This window comes from Callorhinus ursinus, unplaced genomic scaffold (assembly GCF_003265705.2).
Source record: "Callorhinus ursinus isolate GAN/ISIS: 27379988/994484 unplaced genomic scaffold, GSC_fseal_2.0 scaffold17, whole genome shotgun sequence".
Classification (NCBI taxonomy): domain Eukaryota; kingdom Metazoa; phylum Chordata; class Mammalia; order Carnivora; family Otariidae; genus Callorhinus; species Callorhinus ursinus.
In genome coordinates, this window is record NW_027397079.1 from 13,890,541 (window position 1) to 13,908,380 (window position 17,840).

The 17,840-nt window shown below is 37.8% G+C and overlaps 1 protein-coding gene across 1 annotated transcript in view; it reads left to right on the forward strand.

Moving 5' to 3' along the window:
• TENM3 (teneurin transmembrane protein 3) overlaps nucleotides 1–17,840 on the forward strand; it is a 1,496,942-nt gene that overhangs the window by 1,039,509 nt on the left and 439,593 nt on the right. The window contains exon 6 of the mRNA XM_073902279.1: nucleotides 8,283–8,589. Coding sequence (XP_073758380.1) covers nucleotides 8,358–8,589 — 232 coding nt within the window. The 5' untranslated portion in view covers nucleotides 8,283–8,357. The remainder of the gene's footprint in view (nucleotides 1–8,282; nucleotides 8,590–17,840) is intronic.

Genomic DNA, 17,840 nt, shown 5'->3' on the forward strand with positions numbered 1-17,840 from the left:
CACCCAGGGGCCCCTTCCATCCATTTACTTTTAACCTATTTGTGTCTTTGTGTTTAAGCATGTTACTTAGAAGCAGCACATAACTTTTTTTTAACCAATCTGAAAATCTTTGCATCATGTGGGGTTGTTTAGACCATGTACATTTGTTGTGATTATTGGCCTCGTTAGATTTAAGTCTGTCAACTTGCTGTTTGTGTTCGTTTTGCCGCATATATTCTTTGTTCCTCTCCTCCTATCTTCTTTGGATTAGTTGCATATTTTTTATGCTTCCAGTTTTTATGATTCCATTATTTCTTTTGTTGGCTTATTAGCTACAACTCTCAGTTTTCTTATTTTAGTGGTTGCTTTAGGGTTTAAAGTATGCACCTTTGATATAACACAGTATCTCTTGAGGTGATATTTTGCCACTTCCCATATAGTATAAAAACCTTACAATAGTATACTATTTCTCCCCTCCCTTCCTTTACACTGCTGTTGCAATATACTTTACTTATAATACCTCTATTATAAAATCCACAATATACTGTTACAATTTATATGCAACCAGTCATCTATCTTTAAAAGAGATTTAAATAATAAGAAAAATATCATACATGTAACCACATAGCTGCCATGTCTGAGTGCTGTTCTTTCCTTTGCATGGATCCATATTTCTATCTGATGTTCTTTTCCTTCCATCTGGAATGCTTCCTTTACATTTCTTGTAATGAGAGTCTACCGGTGGTCAACTTTTGTACATTAGAAAAGATAGGTATTTTGCCTTTATTTTTGAGAGATATTTTCATTGAGTATAGAATTCTAGAATGACAGGTTTTTGGGGGTTTTTTTGTTTTTTTGTGTTTTTCCTTTCAGCATTTTAAAGATGTTACTGTACTTAGTCTTCTTGCTCACGTTACTTCCAACAAGGAACTCTGTATTTTTTCTGGGTCTGCTTTTAAGACTTTCTCTTTATCACTGTTTGTTGTTGTGGTTTTTCTTTTTTTCATATACATGTATAATTTTGATTACAACCAAATGCCTTGGCATAATTTTCTTTCTCTTTCTTGTGCTTGGTGTTTGCTGAGCTTCTGGGAATCTGTAGGCTTATAGGGTTTATCGAATTTGAGAATTTTTCAGTTATTGTTTCTCCAAATTTCTTCTGTTCACTTCCTGTTTTTTCCTTCAGGGACTCCAGTTACCTCTGTATCTGTATTGATCACTGAAAGTAATCCCATATCTCACTGATGACGTATTTATATATTTATTCTCTTTCTCTGTGCTTCATTTTGTTCAGTTTCTTTTACTGTATCTTTAAGTCCATTTACCTTCTCTTTGGCAATGTGAATCTGCCATTCATCCCATCCAATGTATTTCTCATCTCAGACATAGTTGTTTCATCTCTAGAAGTTTGACTTGGGTCTCCTTTTTATATCTTCTCTGTTTCCATTTAATTTCTTGACCATATGTAATTCAGTTATAATAGCTGTTTTCATGTCCTTGTCTATCCTAATACCTGTGTCAGTTCTGAGTCAGTTTCAGTTGACTGATTTTTTTCCCCCTCATTATTTTCCTGCTTCTTGGCATGTTAGAAATCTTTGATTGTATGACAGACATTGTGAATTTTACCTTCTTGAGTGCTGGGTATTTTTGCATTCCTATAATATTCTTCAGCTTTGTGATGGAATAGTTAAGCTATTTGGAAACAGTTTGATCCTCTCTGGTCTTTTAAGGCTTCAAATGAGAGCAAAACCATGTTTAGTTTAGTGCTAAATTATTCCCCACAACTGAGGCAAGACCTTTCTGAATACATTACCTAATAAATTCTGTGGTTTTTTTCAATCTGGCTAGTGGGACTATACACTACTCTTGTCATCGTGTGAGCTCTGGATACTGTTTCTGTAATTTGGTGGTCCTTTAGAAGGGCAGTTTCCCCCCATGGGACATTTGGTGATGTCTGAAGATATCTTTTATTGTCATGACTGGGAGTGCTACTGGTACCTACTGGGTAGAGACTAAGAGTGCTGCTAAACATCCTACTGTAGGATAGCCCCCAACAAAAAGGAATTTTTCCATATAAAATGTCAGTAATGTTGACGTTGAGAAACTCTGTTATAATCCTTCCAAATTGATTGTTCTCTGGCCCATTGTAGTCTCACACACAGGTCCTGATCAGTACTCTGCTGAATTCTCAAGAAGGATCCTCTGTAATCTTCCAGAGTTCTTCTCCATGCAGCTTTCTTACTTACTATTGTTATCAAATGTCATGTTTAAAGAAAGAAACTTGCCTTGGGGCGCCTGGGTAGCTCAGTTAGTTAAGCGTCTGACTCTTGATTTCGGGTCAGGTCATGATCTCGGGGTTGTAAAGCTCAAGCCCTGTGTTGGTGCTCGGCAGGGAGTCTGCTTGAGGATTCTCTCTGCCCCTTCTCCTACTTGTACTCACTCTCTCTTTCTCTCTCTTTCTCTGTCTCTCTTTCAAATAAATAAATCTTAAAAGAGAGAGAGAGAAAGAAACTTGCCTTGGTTTAACTTTCTCAACCACTAATTAATTATTCACTATATTTATTTTTTTCTGTATCTGTATCTTCTCAATAAGCATCACTTTCATTACTCCTAGTAGACTCCTCTTTCCCCATATTTCTTCTCACAATTTTGTTTGTGTTTTAACTTTGTGCTTCAAACAGGATATCTTAATTCACTTGTATTCTTCTATTTAAAACTGTAAGCTTGGGGCACCTGGGTGGCTCAGTTGGTTAAGTGACTGCCTTCAGCTCATGATCCTAGAGTCCTGGTCAGGCTCTCCGCTCAGTGGGGAGTCTGCTTCTCCTTCTGATCCTCCCCCCCAACCCTGTGCTCTCTCTCTCTCTCGCTCACTCACTCTGTCTCTCAAATAAATAAATAAAATCTTTAAAAATAAATAAATAAAACTGTAAGCTCAAATTTTAGTTGTGCTTGAATTTAGCTTACAAAAAATTCATCATAATATAATTTTATTTTTGCACTTAATTGCTTTAATTCTTGGATTTGTAAATTTGTCTCAGGAAACAAGATTTCCTCTAAAATGAACAATAGCAATTGATTTCTTCTTCTGCTCAATTGGCATTCATCTGGCTATTCAATAAAGGAAACACTTAGAGATTCTTATGGTGTGGCAAAGTTGTACTTACTGCTTGATTAACATAACTGGTAATAAATCATAAATACTAACTTATTAGGGAAAATATGAACTGTGAATAACAAAAGGTAAAATTTTCTTGATATTGTGTACAAATAGCTTAATTTAGATCTATAATCTAAAACATGTTTGAGTAAATTAGTGTTTTTCTGAAGTCCACTTATTCTTTTGAGTGAGCTTTTTCAAACTATTATAAATGTAGTAGGACAATCTGTGCAGAATATATTCAAAGTGACATTCAGGAATTTGTAATTCTTACAGAAAATAACTAACAGTGGGAGCATGAGTGAATTTGACCAACAGGTTACTTAATCCTTTGGGCTTGAATATTTGTTTTTATTTCAGTTGCTAGATAGACACATAAGCTCATTGAACTTTTTGAAGTACAGATGATTCTAGGGATGTTTGTTATAAGCCTGATACATTGTAATCATTGGCTGAAGGGTTTTAAAGATATACTAAGTCCAATTAAAATCAGATTACATGCTAAAACTACAATTAAAAAATGTTTCTTTTGAATTAGGAACGTGTTATGAAACAGTATAAGACTGTTGCTAAGTTCTGTGGCCAAGTTCCAAAGCAGGTTTAACTAATATATCTGAAATAGATGATATGATTACCCTAAATCTGGTGTCCTGCCTCTTCATTTAGTCAATCAAATACTTTGCAGAAAAAATTGAGAAAAAATTAATAACCCAATAATGGAATTTCCTTTAACACCAGCTATGTTTTCCAGAAGTGTGCTGTGGTTAATAACTGAGTTTGATCAGTTTGATATTGTTATATACATGCTGTAGCAAGTTGAATCAGAACTTTTTAGTCAACTTTATTTCTAATAGTTTTTCCTTATTTTTTCAAATGCCTTGCCCACCGTTGCAGCTAAGATCCTGTTCATTAAATGCTTTATGTGGAATATGTGCACAGTGATGCTTTTCCTGTGTAGGACTGTGCAATCACCATCAAAGTGCTTCAACAATTTAGTCCTACTTAAGCAGCTGCATTTCTTAACCTTCAAATCCTTAGCTGTGAGTGCAGAAGATAATGCAGAAAACTGCCTTTTGAAGTCATATTGAACTCATTGACTTCCATCAGAAGCATTACAGTGGTTGCAAACATTACAGTGTAGATTAAATCCTTGAAGAGTTTGAACTATGTACAAAAATGGAGAGACAGATGCAAAAGACTTTTTATTGTTTGGAATTGCTAAGATCAAAATGTCTTTGTCTTTGATGGTATATTTGAATACTATATCTCGATTTATCATGGCACTTCAAAATTGCTTCACAAATAAAGAAAAGTCATATATTTGGTGCTAGAGATATTCTATAAAGCTCAAGAATACCTAAAATTGTCTTTTTATTCCTCATTTATTAACATTTTATTGTTATTGATTTATAAACATTGGTTTATAAAGATGCATAGGGATGCATCTTTACTACTGATGATATATATTTGTATTACCACGTTAAAGAGCTTATTATCTAATTTGCAAGATCATCATATTGTATCATGGGTTGTATCATAGAGAACACATTTTGCATTCTGAGATCCAGTTAAAGACAGAATGGAAATATGAATGATCATTTTTTTCTGTCAGAGCCAGACAGTAAATAGTTGAAACTTTGCAGGCCGTCAGGTCTCTACATTGGTTTCCTAGGACTGTGGTAACAAACTGCCACAAACTCAGTGGCTGAAAACAACAGAAGTTTATTTTTTCAGTTCTGGAGGCAAGAAGTATGAAAATGAAGGTATGGGCAGTGCCATGCTTTCTCTGAAGTTCTTGGGAAGAATCTGCTCCATGCCTTTCTCCTAGCTTCTGCCATTGGCTCGCAACCCTGGGTGTTCCTTGGCTTTTAACTGCATCACTCAACCCCCATCTCTGTCCTCACATGGTCTACTCTCCTGTTTGTCTGTACATCTCTGTATCCAAATCTCCTTCTCCCATCTCTTAGAAAGACAGCAGTCATTAGATTTAGGACCCACCCTAATCCAATATAACCTCATCTTAACTTGATTGCCACTACAAAGACCATAAGGTCTCATTCACAGACAGGTATTAAGGGTTAAAACTTCAATGTATCTTTTTGGGAAACACAATTCAGTTCACTACAGTCTCTGTTGCAACCATTCAACTCTGTCTTTGTAGCATGAACACAGCCAAGGACAATATGTAAATAAATACATGTGCTGTGTCCCAATAAAGCTTTATTTACAGAAACAGGTGATGGGTCAGATTTGGCTGATGTACTGGAGTTTACCAGTGCCTGGTCTAACTAGCTGAAGCAAAATTGCAGTGGAGAAAAAAACAAAACAAAACAAAGAAACAATTTCCTCTTGCTTCAGTCAGTCCATTTTTAAAGCATAAAAATGCATACATATGTGTATATATAGCAGCACTTATTTTAAAATAGATGTCAACTCAAGGTAAGAACTGGAACTTTTGTAATAATTTCAAATCCCAAAGTTCTGTTACTAAAAGTGCATGAATTATGATATTTATCTGGCCAGTTGAAAGCTTTTTGATGATCATTTAGTTATGAGAGTTAATACAGCCTTTTTTCCAAAGAGATTGAGATCACTATGGAAACAAGATTTTTCTTGAACTCAGACATACACATTCACTCTATTAGAAAGAATGTACCTGATTCCCCCCCACAAAAGGTAGGCTCCATGAGGGCAGGGACATTGTTTTATTTAATGGTATGTCTTCAGTATGTGGAAGAGAGCCGAATACATAATAGTCATTCAATAAATATTGACCTAAAGTAACCTTTGTTTTCCCTGGAATAAAGAGAGTGAATTGGTGTGTTATTTTAAACATGTCATATAAAAATATGTCCCGTTAACAGTATCTTGAAATTATTTATTATCTTAAACTCAAAGGAGAGCTGCAATAAGAGAAATTCAATTTCTATTAAGAGCTTTTGGAAGAATTTGTAAAGAGAATAATGGGGTAATGAATCAGAAGGGGTCAGTGAAAAAATGTAATTTTTTTTTATTTAATCAGATTCATGGAAAATCAGAAAACGGTAGGGAAGTCAAGATGTGTTTCAACAGCCAAGGTAAATAATAGCAAATTCTTTTAACAGCCCAGCTCAGTTCGGTACCAGGGAAATGTGGAAGCCCATGTGAAATAACCCTTCATGGGCAGTAGGGATAGGAGAAGATACAATTTGGTTCAAGAGATAGCAAGAGGAGCCATCCAGATTTTCCAAGCATGGGCTCTGGAACTCTGTGATCATTCCAGCTCAGAATTTCACCACTCTCCTTAGAGCTGTATGGAAGGCAGAAGTTAGAAAGTGAAAGGTAGAGGAGTCACAATGTTGCTCAAACAGAACAGAGGGTTGTTGACAGCATAGATGTAAACTGAGCCGATGTGAGAGAGTCAGCACCACAGTGCCATGTTGAAAGCACTTTAAAGAGAGGTGTGATGTGTATAATGATAGCCAAAGATCAAGAGAGAGGGAGAGATTCCTTGGGAAAGGGATTCTCCATGGGAGAAAATATCTAAGAAGTCACAGCCCTAAGGATGTGGAACCAAGAGAAGATCTGGGGCCACCAGAAATCATTTGTTTCAAGTTGATTATGGAATCACTCCAATAAAAAGTGAATTTAGGAAAGAAGGAGTGGAGTGGGAGCAAACACAGAAGGCCTTTGGGGACCTTCAGATTTAAGAGAAAGATCAAATGAGAAAGTAAAGACAACAGAGGATCATTTAAAATGCAGATTAGGCATGCCTGGGGGCTCTGTCAGAGGAGAGTGACTCTTGATCTCAGGGCCTTGAGTTCCAGCCTCACATGGGGTGTAGAGATTACTTAAATAAATAAATAAACTTTTAAAAAACTTAAAAAGTGAAATGCTGATTAGCCCTGGGCAGCCATCCCTACTTAGGCCCAGTCACTTTTACCCCTGTCCATTGAGCAAAATCAGGAAAAAACAGTTGCTAAGCAAAGAAACATAATTCGCCTTGCTCCTTCTAACTTAATTTTGCTACTGGCAGTTGCAAAAACTACACCATCAAATTAGCCACTTGAATTGCCTTAAAATAAGAATAGCACTTTTTTTTTAAAGATTTTATGTATTTATTTGAGAGAGAGAGCACACACACCCGCACGCAGGGAGGCAGGGAGTAGGGGGAGGCAGAGAAGCAGACTCTCTGCTGAGCAGGGAGCCCCATGCGGGACTCGATCCCACGACCCTGGGATCATGACCTGAGGCCAAGGCCGACACTTAACTGACTGAGCTACCCAGGCACTCCCGGGATAGCACAGATTAAATTCATTTTCTAGAGAGGAAAATGCACTTTTAGGAGAGGAGTAGGAGAGAAGGATCTGCTTTTTCCATGGTTGAAGACCTTTAGGTCCTTAAAACATGAAAATTGTGCCAACAGAAGAAAAAGTCTTTGCAAAAACTAATAAAATGTTCAATGTATTTGACAAAATTTCACTTTCAAGAAGCTCCCAATTTGCTCCTGCCCTTAAAAAAAAATCAAAAGATGGGGCGCCTGGGTGGCTCAGTTGTTGAGCGTCTGCCTTCGGCTCGGGTCACGATCCCGGGGTCCTGGGATCGAGCCCCGCATCGGGCTCCCTGCTCAGCGGGAAGCCTGCTTCTCCCTCTCCCACTCCCCCTGCTTGTGTTCCCTCTCTCGCTGTGTCTCTCTCTGTCAAATAAATAAATAAAATCTTTAAAAAAAATCAAAAGAAATAAAATAGTATAATTTTTGTAAGAAAAAGAAAGGGAATTTATTTGTGAATGGAGAAAATGCTGTGAGAGAAAATTGTCCCATTGTGGAAAATTTAACAAACATATTGAGGCCAACTTTGAGCTGGCTTCTGTAGTGAAATTTGATCTTGGCTTAATTTTTTTTATTAATGTGAAAAATCAGTTATAATACTAATACCTTAAACAAGCATCCATAACTCTCAGTAACAGAAAGTATGCCTCACTTCCTGGTAATACTGGATATTTTACAGTGATTTCACAAATTTTCATTTTTTTTGTTGTTGAAAGCAAGTTTTCTAGATAGGCGATAATATTACTTTCCACCGTTTTCCAGATTGAGAAGGATGTAAGGCAGTCTGTTTTTGGATGAATGTTATGCTGACATTATGCAAACCTTTTATCTTCACAGAGAGGCCAATGAAAGTTGAACCCTGAGTGTAATTTGTGCCAAGCAGGACTGATGTGCGCCCAGAAGGAATGAAGTATGGATGTGAAAGAACGTAGGCCTTACTGCTCGCTGACCAAGAGCAGACGAGAGAAAGAACGGCGGTATACAAATTCCTCAGCGGACAATGAAGAGTGTAGGGTACCTACACAGAAGTCTTACAGTTCCAGTGAAACCTTGAAAGCTTTTGATCATGATTCCTCACGGCTGCTTTACGGAAACAGAGTAAAGGATTTGGTTCACAGAGAGGCAGACGAATACACCAGACAAGGTAGGTCATGGTTCTCATAAAACATGGCGCGCTCAAATGGTGCCAACTTGTAGGTGTCACTTTTTCTCCCCCCTCCAAGTTTGATGCCTATCACTCTGATTCAGATTTTTGAGATATGACATGGTCATATCGTATTCCAGAGTAAAGGTAGAAAGCCACCTACAGGCACACTGACTCCAGATAAGGGGACTGACACGTGTAGAGAATCACTGTACACAGTTTGTGTGTGAGCTTTGCGATTCTGCACATGGCCACTGTGTGTGCATAAACTGGACACCCACGTCTCTTGGGCTACCTCACTGTCTCATGAAGGTGCTCACAGGCATTGTTTCTACAGTTAGAACTGATGCGAGGGAAAAGGAACAGTGGTAAGAAAAGCCCTGTTACCCTCATTAGAAAGTAAGAATCCTTATTCTGAATAATCTCATGATCCACGCAACCTCTCTGTAAAGACAAGAACCTGCTATGGGAGGGTTCAGTTTTCTCTCTGGCAGGCAATCTAGAACGTTACAGTTACACCTAAAACATCCTTGCTTCTCATAATATAATCCATGACGATTTGGTCATTCGCATGTATTTGTTGAACATTTTTATGCTCTGTTTGCTGCCTGCATATTCTACCCGTGGCATAATGACTTCTATAACTACTTCACAATCTTAAACCTACCAATTTCCACGCTTTCAGACAATAGCTTATTTTAAACTTGGCATCTGTAGTTCTATTTTGTTTCTTCTAATACATTTTTGAGATGGGGGCAAGATTACGCCTAATAAAAATGAAATCCTCTTACATTTGTATTGCTTAGTCAATTTGCATAGAACTTAGCATCCCTTAGCTAATTTAATCAGGAAATGAGGAAAAACAAATTAAACTTCAAATGTAAAGAATATCTTCATTCTTTTCCAATCACCTTACAAACAGTGTGACTAACAGTTTGATATTGAGCAGGAACAAATTTAAGAAAAATAATAAAGCAATAAATCATTCAAAAGTTTGGAAATTTGCCATGGTTCTTTTCTTCTCTACCTTGTGGAAAGAGCCATCCTAACTAGATTGAAACAGTGTTCACTCACCCAAACCAGTTTACCTCAAAGAAGACTCATTTGATTTGCTAAAGAGAGATTTTTTTTTCCCCTAAAGCATGTCTTACGAATATTATAAGTATCATAGTTTATGAAAGGGGACAAAGTAGCTTAACATTTTTTAATCCAGTTTTTAAGGGAAGATCTAAAACATATGTTTGAGATAACTTCTCTGGGTCAGTCAAGGGACTTTAAGTCATTGTACAATGTCTTATAATTTCCAACCCAGTTGTTTTCTTTCATATTGTCTACACAGCTGACATAGATTATCAGGGCACATTTTTTCACCAATTTAAAAAATCATAGGTACTGTGAAATGCATGCAATCTGAACTCAGTGTGAAGCCTTGCTTTTTGTAACAAAAACAACTGCTTAGTGCCCTCTTGGAAAAAAAAAATACATTGTGGAATACCATTAAAGGAAAAAAAAAACCCGCACATGTGGTGTGATGCGTGGAGGAGGCTCATCTCCACCCCAAGCAAGCATTTAGTTTTGGCAGCAAAGAGGATGCTTAAACGGGTTAAAAATAGCGAGCTGAAATTTTCACCTCCTAGGCAGCGCTAATCCAGTGCAGACTGTTGTGGATGACATGGTGGTACCATCTGTGGGAACCCTGGAACCGAAGCTCTTAGGGGACCAAAGAGTACGATTACTCAGCTTCTCACCAGCCAAGGAGGGGAGAAAGAAAGGGGGCAGAGGAAAGACAGAGTGAGGAAGGAGCAGAGGGAGGCCCCTTGTCAGGAGCCGCTGAATGGAGGAAGGAGAAGAGGTTTCAAGGCAGAAGAGAAAGGAAAAGCAAGAGTGTGACAGTGCTGCAGTCCACCTGACATGTCCATAAATCAGGCCATATTAAAAACATAAATGGAATGTACTGCTGTTTATAGCCAACATGCGCTGATTCCTTAGTAGGCTCCAGTCAGGGCGCTAATCAGGTTATGTGCACAATCAGCTAACCCTCCCAGTCACGGGGTATCTGTGGGCAGTGGTTGGGGGGGGGGGTCCCAGTAGCGCCCTTCTCTCCCAGATGGAGAGGTCTCACATCCCACGGCTGGCCACAGCTGAGCTGGGACTCGAACCCAGGCCGGTCCACCCCTAGCACTCGGCTTCCAACCTCTGGGCAGGGACCACAGCAGAAAACGGGCAATTTCGTGTAAGAATCGCCCTTTGCTTGAGCGGTGTCAATTTGGCCAGTTTGGCTGGTGTGGTTAGAGAGAAATGGGGAGACATCTTTAGGAAATAAAATTGATAGGATTCTTTGTGACCAGGTGGGGTGAGGTTGAGGGAGAGGGTGATGTTGCAGATACTTTGTCTCTCCGGTGGTTTGATACAGGGAATGTGTATGGCAGGAGCAGTAAATGTAGCAGAGCAATGACTAAGGAGAGTCTGCGATCGGATTATGTTTTTCTCTAGCAAGCCTAATGCAAAATCCTCCCAGGCTTTCATTTTCTTTGAACCTGACAAATGTCAATTTTTCCTCACTGACTATTATGCTGTGGGATTAATTATTTAATTGACAAAATGTGCTTCCTGCCACAGCTCCTGACATCATGCACATAATAAAAATGAAAGATGAAAAAATATTACGATAGCCAGAGATCTTTGAAACAATTCCAAAGAATCATGCTCATTTAGCTTGTCCATGGAGTTTTAAAACAACTTGTCAATTCTCCATCCACTGATTCTTTGAATGACACGGGAAAAGCCGCTCCAGCCAGAGGAAGGGCTAAGTAGAGACCCTTCTTAATGCAATTACGTGGAGAATTCAAATCTAGAAACACCATGTTTTTATGTTTCTTGACCAATTTTGTGGCCTGTCATCAAACTTGATTTTAATCATCTTTTTGTGACTTTCCTGACTGGCAGGTGACTCTCGTTAATTACATGTTCTATTTAGATGCCATAAAGCTGGAGATGATTTCGTTTTCACAATAATGTGTAATCTGACTGGATCTCACTAAGGTCTCTCTGTCTCTCTCTCTTTTTTTCAGTCTCTTCATGTGGTCTATTAGGTGATGGAAATAGTTGTTCTTTTAGCAGTTGTGGAACTCTCTGTAGGTGTGATGGGGTTAGGGTAACAATGGCTTGTTTTGCATTCTTGGATACCATTTTCTTTGATTCATCTTTGAAGAGAATTTATCCTGTCAGGTCTAAGACACATTTCTCACGAAACAGCTGCAGAAGATCATCCCACAGTTTTAGAGAAGTGATAAAATAAGAGATCTTTTTTTTTTTTTCTCTGCACTATATACATTGTTTGTAGTGTCCTTAACCAAACGAAAATGCTTATCAACTCCAACAAGGAATGTTGGCCATGAGGGTGATTTTTGAAACAAGGTGATGTCTGGAAGTCAGAACGCTTTTGTTCCCCAGAACCATGAGCCTGAAAAGAACAACTCTGAGACGGTCTTCACCCAAAAACATTTACCAGTCAGTCAGTCATTGCTGTTGGGTGGTGAATTGCAGAATTTTAAAATGAAAAGACCACCATTTACTCTTCATTTATAGAATGGCAATGGGGAGGAAGGTTATCCGTTTTTAAATTTGAACAACAGATAACATTATGTCTGTATTTATACATACCTGACATCAAAACAGAACATAAAGTTGCAAAGTAGGAAAGGGAAGCAGGAGGACAGGTTGACAAAGATAGGCCCTCGTTGATGTCTAAGTGTGGCTCAGTGCAAGTCTTCCCTGACAGCTTGCTTCCGGCCCCAGAAACTCTCCTTCTTCCTTACTGCTGCTCTGGGATTTGCCTTCTCTCCCTGCTTGTCATTGCCAGTAGCACCCCTGCCCCCAGCTCTCATAAACATGGCTTCGGCTTCTCCCCTCATCCCATTGCTGGTCTAAGACCAGTTCAAGTGTAGTAGATCCCACAGAACCTGATTTTTCACTGCTGTACCTCCTTAATGGGCTGCCTCCTGAGTCCATCTTTTCTACAAATACTCTTCCTTACCAAGGATAACCCCCTTTTGTGAAACAAAAGCACGGTAGAGGAGTTGTCCAGGTTTTCCTGTAAATATGTGTCCAGGATTCCGGCCCGATGGGGTATTGAATAATGCCTCATCTGCCCATCCCCTAGCCAACTCCTTACCTCCTCTGAGCCGAGCGGTGATCTAGGGTGCAAGGGAGATCTAGAATTCTACAGGGCCCTGAAGGACAAAGCTGATGTGGGCAGTTTTTCCCTTTGGGTCAGATGAGAGCTCAGAATCGGGGTGCAGCCCTGGGGTGAAGATCAGAAAGAAAGCTGTGACTTCGTGGCACCACAGAGGCTGACCTCCCTCTCCACAGTCCTTCCGGGAGTGAAGGTTGCCTTATGGGAGCAGCTGGTGTCCTTGGTCCCTCAGGAGCTGGGGAACCCAAGCAGATGCATTGTCTCCACTCTGATATTGTGAGAGTGCCAGGCAAGGAAACAGGGAGGAGAAAGATTTGTCTCTTGGTCCCTCAGGAGCTGGGGAACCCAAGCAGATGCATTGTCTCCACTCCGATATTGTGAGAGTGCCAGGCAAGGAAACAGGGAGGAGAAAGATTTGTCTCTAGAGTCTAATAGGACTTACTAAAGCACCCCGGGAAAGCCACAACATGCTTAATGGCACCCAAGAGGCAAGAAGTAGAATAGGATGCAAGGCAAGACAAACAAATTAGGAAGCTGCTCATGAAAATGAGCAATGGCGATAGAAGAGGAGAACTTGAACCCAAACAAAAAAGTAGAAGAGCGCTTACAGAAATCTAAGTACGGAAAAAGGCAGCAACAACAAAATCGACAATAACCACCAAATGCTGGGGCGGGGGGAGGGGGGAAGCCATCATTTACAAATGAAAAAATGTAATAGATTCGTTGAAGAAGAGTATGTACTCATCGATGAAATCCAAATTAATAGTTCTGAAGAACAAGTAGAAGAAATAACTCAAAACAAGAAACAAAGTTCCAGGTAAAATTAAAAAGAAAACACACACGTGTACACATACACACACCCCTAAGCCCATCCTAGAGAAATTTTGTGACTTTTGAGAGAAAGATATTTTATAAGATTCTATGGAGAGAAAACAAGTTACTTTTCTTGTTGCTTACAAAAGAAACAAAAAGATGGGGCGCCTGGGTGGCTCAGTCGTTAAGCATCTGCCTTCGGCTCAGGTCATGATCCCAGGGTCCTGGGATCGAGCCCCGCATCGGGCTCCCTGCTCGGCGGGAAGCCTGCTTCTCCCTCTCCCACTCCCCCTGCCTGTGTTCCCTCTCTCGCTATGTCTCTATCTGTCAAATAAATAAATAAAAACCATAAAAAAAGGAAACAAGATTGATGAATTTCTCATCTACCACAATGAAAGTAGAAGACAATACAATACCATCTACAAAGAGAAAAGAACCACAGCCCAGGGATTCTCTATGCAGGGAAGACATCATTCATCTCTCAGAGAAAGTGCAAGATAGTTAGGGACCTGCAAAGACCGTATCAGCAATGTACACCATCTAAGGAAGTATTCAAGAAAGCAGTACCGACTGAATCAGAATCACAGCCCATGAAGAGGAGAGGAAACAGTGATGAGCAGTCAACTTTGCAGTACATATGTGGATAATTCCCAAATGATGATGGCAGAGCAACTGGAAACATATACGAAGCATTACAAGGGAGACTTTAAAAAAAGGCTTGAGCTAAAACTGATCACTTTTCTCAGCAATATCCAGTCGCTGGAGGAAAGTAAACGTGTTCCAAAATCTCACCTAAAGAGGGAGAGGGCGAAACAGTCATGGAATAGAGTTTTAATGGAGGAAGATAATTGCTACCTTGCGTTCATATAATAAGGAAAAACATGTATTTGAATATGAATGTCAGGAAAGGGAGGTAATCATTAGAGCAATGAGAAAAGCATAATAGACCTACCTAATTAGCAAGAGGGGGAAAGGAATGAATAGCAATCTGATCAATTTAGCAGAAACTGCTCCAAGGAAAAAGAGGAAACAAGTACAATCATGAATAACCATAAAACAGGACGAAAGAAGGCAAGTCTACTATATTACATATTACATGAAAGGTAAATATGCTGAATTTTGACACAAACAGAACTATTCTGTTGGTTTATAAGTTATTGGCATTTATAATAAATGGACTTAAAATGGTAAAAGAATGGTTGAGAATAAAGAGATGGATAAAGAAGTATCAGGTAAATACCAACAAAAACAAAAGGAAAGCAAGAATGGCAGTAATAATATTAGGAACAGCAGAATTTCCTATTAGAAACACTAAACAAGACAAAGAGGACCATAAATCAAATGATAAAAGACAGAAGGATGAATACTCTTCAACTGCACACATTAAACAATGTAGTAGCTAAGTTTATAAAGCAAAAAGTATTAGAAAAAAATGGTTGTTAAAATACATTTATTGGGGGATATTTTGGTTCACCTGCTACAGCATCAGATCTAAAAGACAAAAAATAAGGGAGCAATTATATAATATTAATAAAAATGTTCAGCTAAGATATATGTACAGACATTTATAACCAGCAGATGGAAGGGATACAAATTTTCATAATTCCGTAGAAGAGTTGCAAAAACCGATTGTGCCTTTAGCCACAAAAAGAAACATTTAAAAAAATCAGAAAAGTAGAGACTTTATAAGTCAAAATGATCATATAATTCAGTAAAATTTGAAATAAATAACCAAAAGATAAACAAAAACTCTTTCCTTCCATGGATTATGGCAACCCTAGATTTTGATAAGAAGCAATGGAAAGCAAGGAAAAGAAAGTTCTGCTTTCAAAATTTATAGGAGACAGAGAAAGCCATAATCATAGGGAAAATATATTGTGAAGGACTATATTTAAAGAATAAAGACCAACAAATAGGAATTTGCTATCCATCCTAAAAAATGGGTAAAATATCAGAAAAATAAACCAAAGGAAATGGAGGTGGGAGATAATCAAGACAAAACTGAAATTAAAAACAAACAAAAAAGCTGATTCTTTAAAAAGACCAAGGAAATAGAAAGCCCTGGATGGTCCCAATTAAAAAATAATGAGAACAAAATAGAGATACTGAAGACTGTGTAACAACTAAAAGGGACTGCTCCACACAACAGTTTAAATCTAGAGGAATTTATTTTTTCTTAGCAAAATATGATTGACCCCAAATTATTTCAAAACAATGGAGAGAACTTATCAAGACCAATTATCTCAGAAGAGATTAGAAAAGTTGCTGAAAGGGCACCATTACCCGGGAAAGAGTTCCTTCTGGTGAAATTTCTGTTCCTAGGTAAATTTTACAAAACCTTTAAAGTGTAGCTCAGTCCAAGGTTCAAAAAGCCGTTTAACACCACACGTAAACACCCAAAAGATTGAAAGTACTGAAATTCATATTATGAAGCTGGTATAACCTTACTAACCTGAATACTAACTTGATTAAAATAGTACAGAAGAGAGTCTATCTAGAACAAAATTACTTCTCAATATATGTGTAAAAATTAGTCTATATAACTGTTCGCATGTAAGAATCTAGCAATGTATGAAAAGGGTAATCTTCTAGGCCAAATTAATAACCGAGTAGTTACTAATCCTTGGTATAATGTGAGGATTTTTCAATGTTAGGAAGTCTATTAAAATAATTAGATTAATAAATCAAAGTGGAAAAACATTATCTTATCAATAAATGATGAAAAGGTTTGAAATAAAATTTAGAAACCATTCCTTATTAAAATAAAACTCATTAAGTAAAACAAGAATAAAAACATTTAAATATCTTAGTCATAAATAAGATGATCAGATCATCAAAAAAAAATTAAACAGTATTCTAATTGGTGAGATCCTAGGACCATTTGAACTAAAATCAGGGACATGAGAAAGGCTCACCTACTCTCCCACAATCAAAATTCAAAATTGTTTTAGATGTTTTAGCAATTGCAGTAAGAGAAGAAAAATAATTGATTTATATATTGGAAAAAGTTAAAATCAGCACTTCTATTAATTATATATCAATTGTGTACACACAAAAGTTGTGTATCTCTAAAGTTAAAAAAATATATAGTTTGAAGCAAGGTACCTGGAGGAATACAGGATAAATATATAGACATCATAGGTAATGTAGCAGAGTAGTTAAAAGTATAGATTCTGATCCAGGTGCTCTGTGTTTGAGCCCCAGATCTGCCATTCATTAGCCAAGTGGCAAGTGGCAAGTGACCTGATCTTGGCCAAGCAACTGGCTTGGGCCAATTACTTAATTCTCTGTTCAATCTATAGTTTATTGAGAATGAAATGAGTTAATATATGTAAACTACTTAGAATAATGTCCGGTGCATGTTAAATACTATTTTTAAGTAATTATTAAGTAACAATTGGCTAGATTTGGAAGTCAGAAAAAAACCTCCTATCCCAATAGCAACAAACACTATAAAACTCTTTGGAATAAATTTTATAAGAGTGGTATGGGACCTAATATGAAGGAATCTATGAAATATTATTGGAAGACATAAAATAAGATCCGAATAAATGGGAAGACAGGCAATGGTTTTAGATGGGAAGATTGATATCATAAGACTCTCACTTCTCCCAAAATAAACGTGTGGAGGTCAAGGAGACCTTGACCTCCACAAGGTCAAGGTCTTTAATTGGAGAACGGGGTCTTAAAATTCACATGGAGGAATAAATCTGGAAATAGCCAAAAATATATTTAAAAGGCAAATAATGAGGATAAAATGGCCTTAACATATCTTTTTTTAAAATGCTATGAAGCCACTGTGATCACATCTATATGCTATTGGCATAAATAAAGACAAGTCAATTAGTGCAAAAGACTAAAATTTCAGAAATAGATCCTAGTATATAGGGAAAGTTAGCATAAAACAGAAAATGGTTTTTCTATTCAGTGGGATTTGATAAATGGTGCTGGCACACCTGGTTATCCATCTGGAAGAATATAAAATTGGACCCATATCTCTCAGCATATTCAAAAATAAGTTAAGATGGATTAAAGACAAATGTAAAAAGTAAAGCAAAAAAAAAAAAAAATTCTAGAAGTTAATTTGAAAGATAGAATAAAGGAGGAATGACTTGATCTGAGAGTAGCAGGAAGCTCCCAAAACAATGGCTTAAACATCTAACAATTAATTATTTCCTGACAAAACAAGAAGTCCAGAGGTAGACTGTTCAGGGTCCGAAGATGCCATCAAGGACCCAGGTTC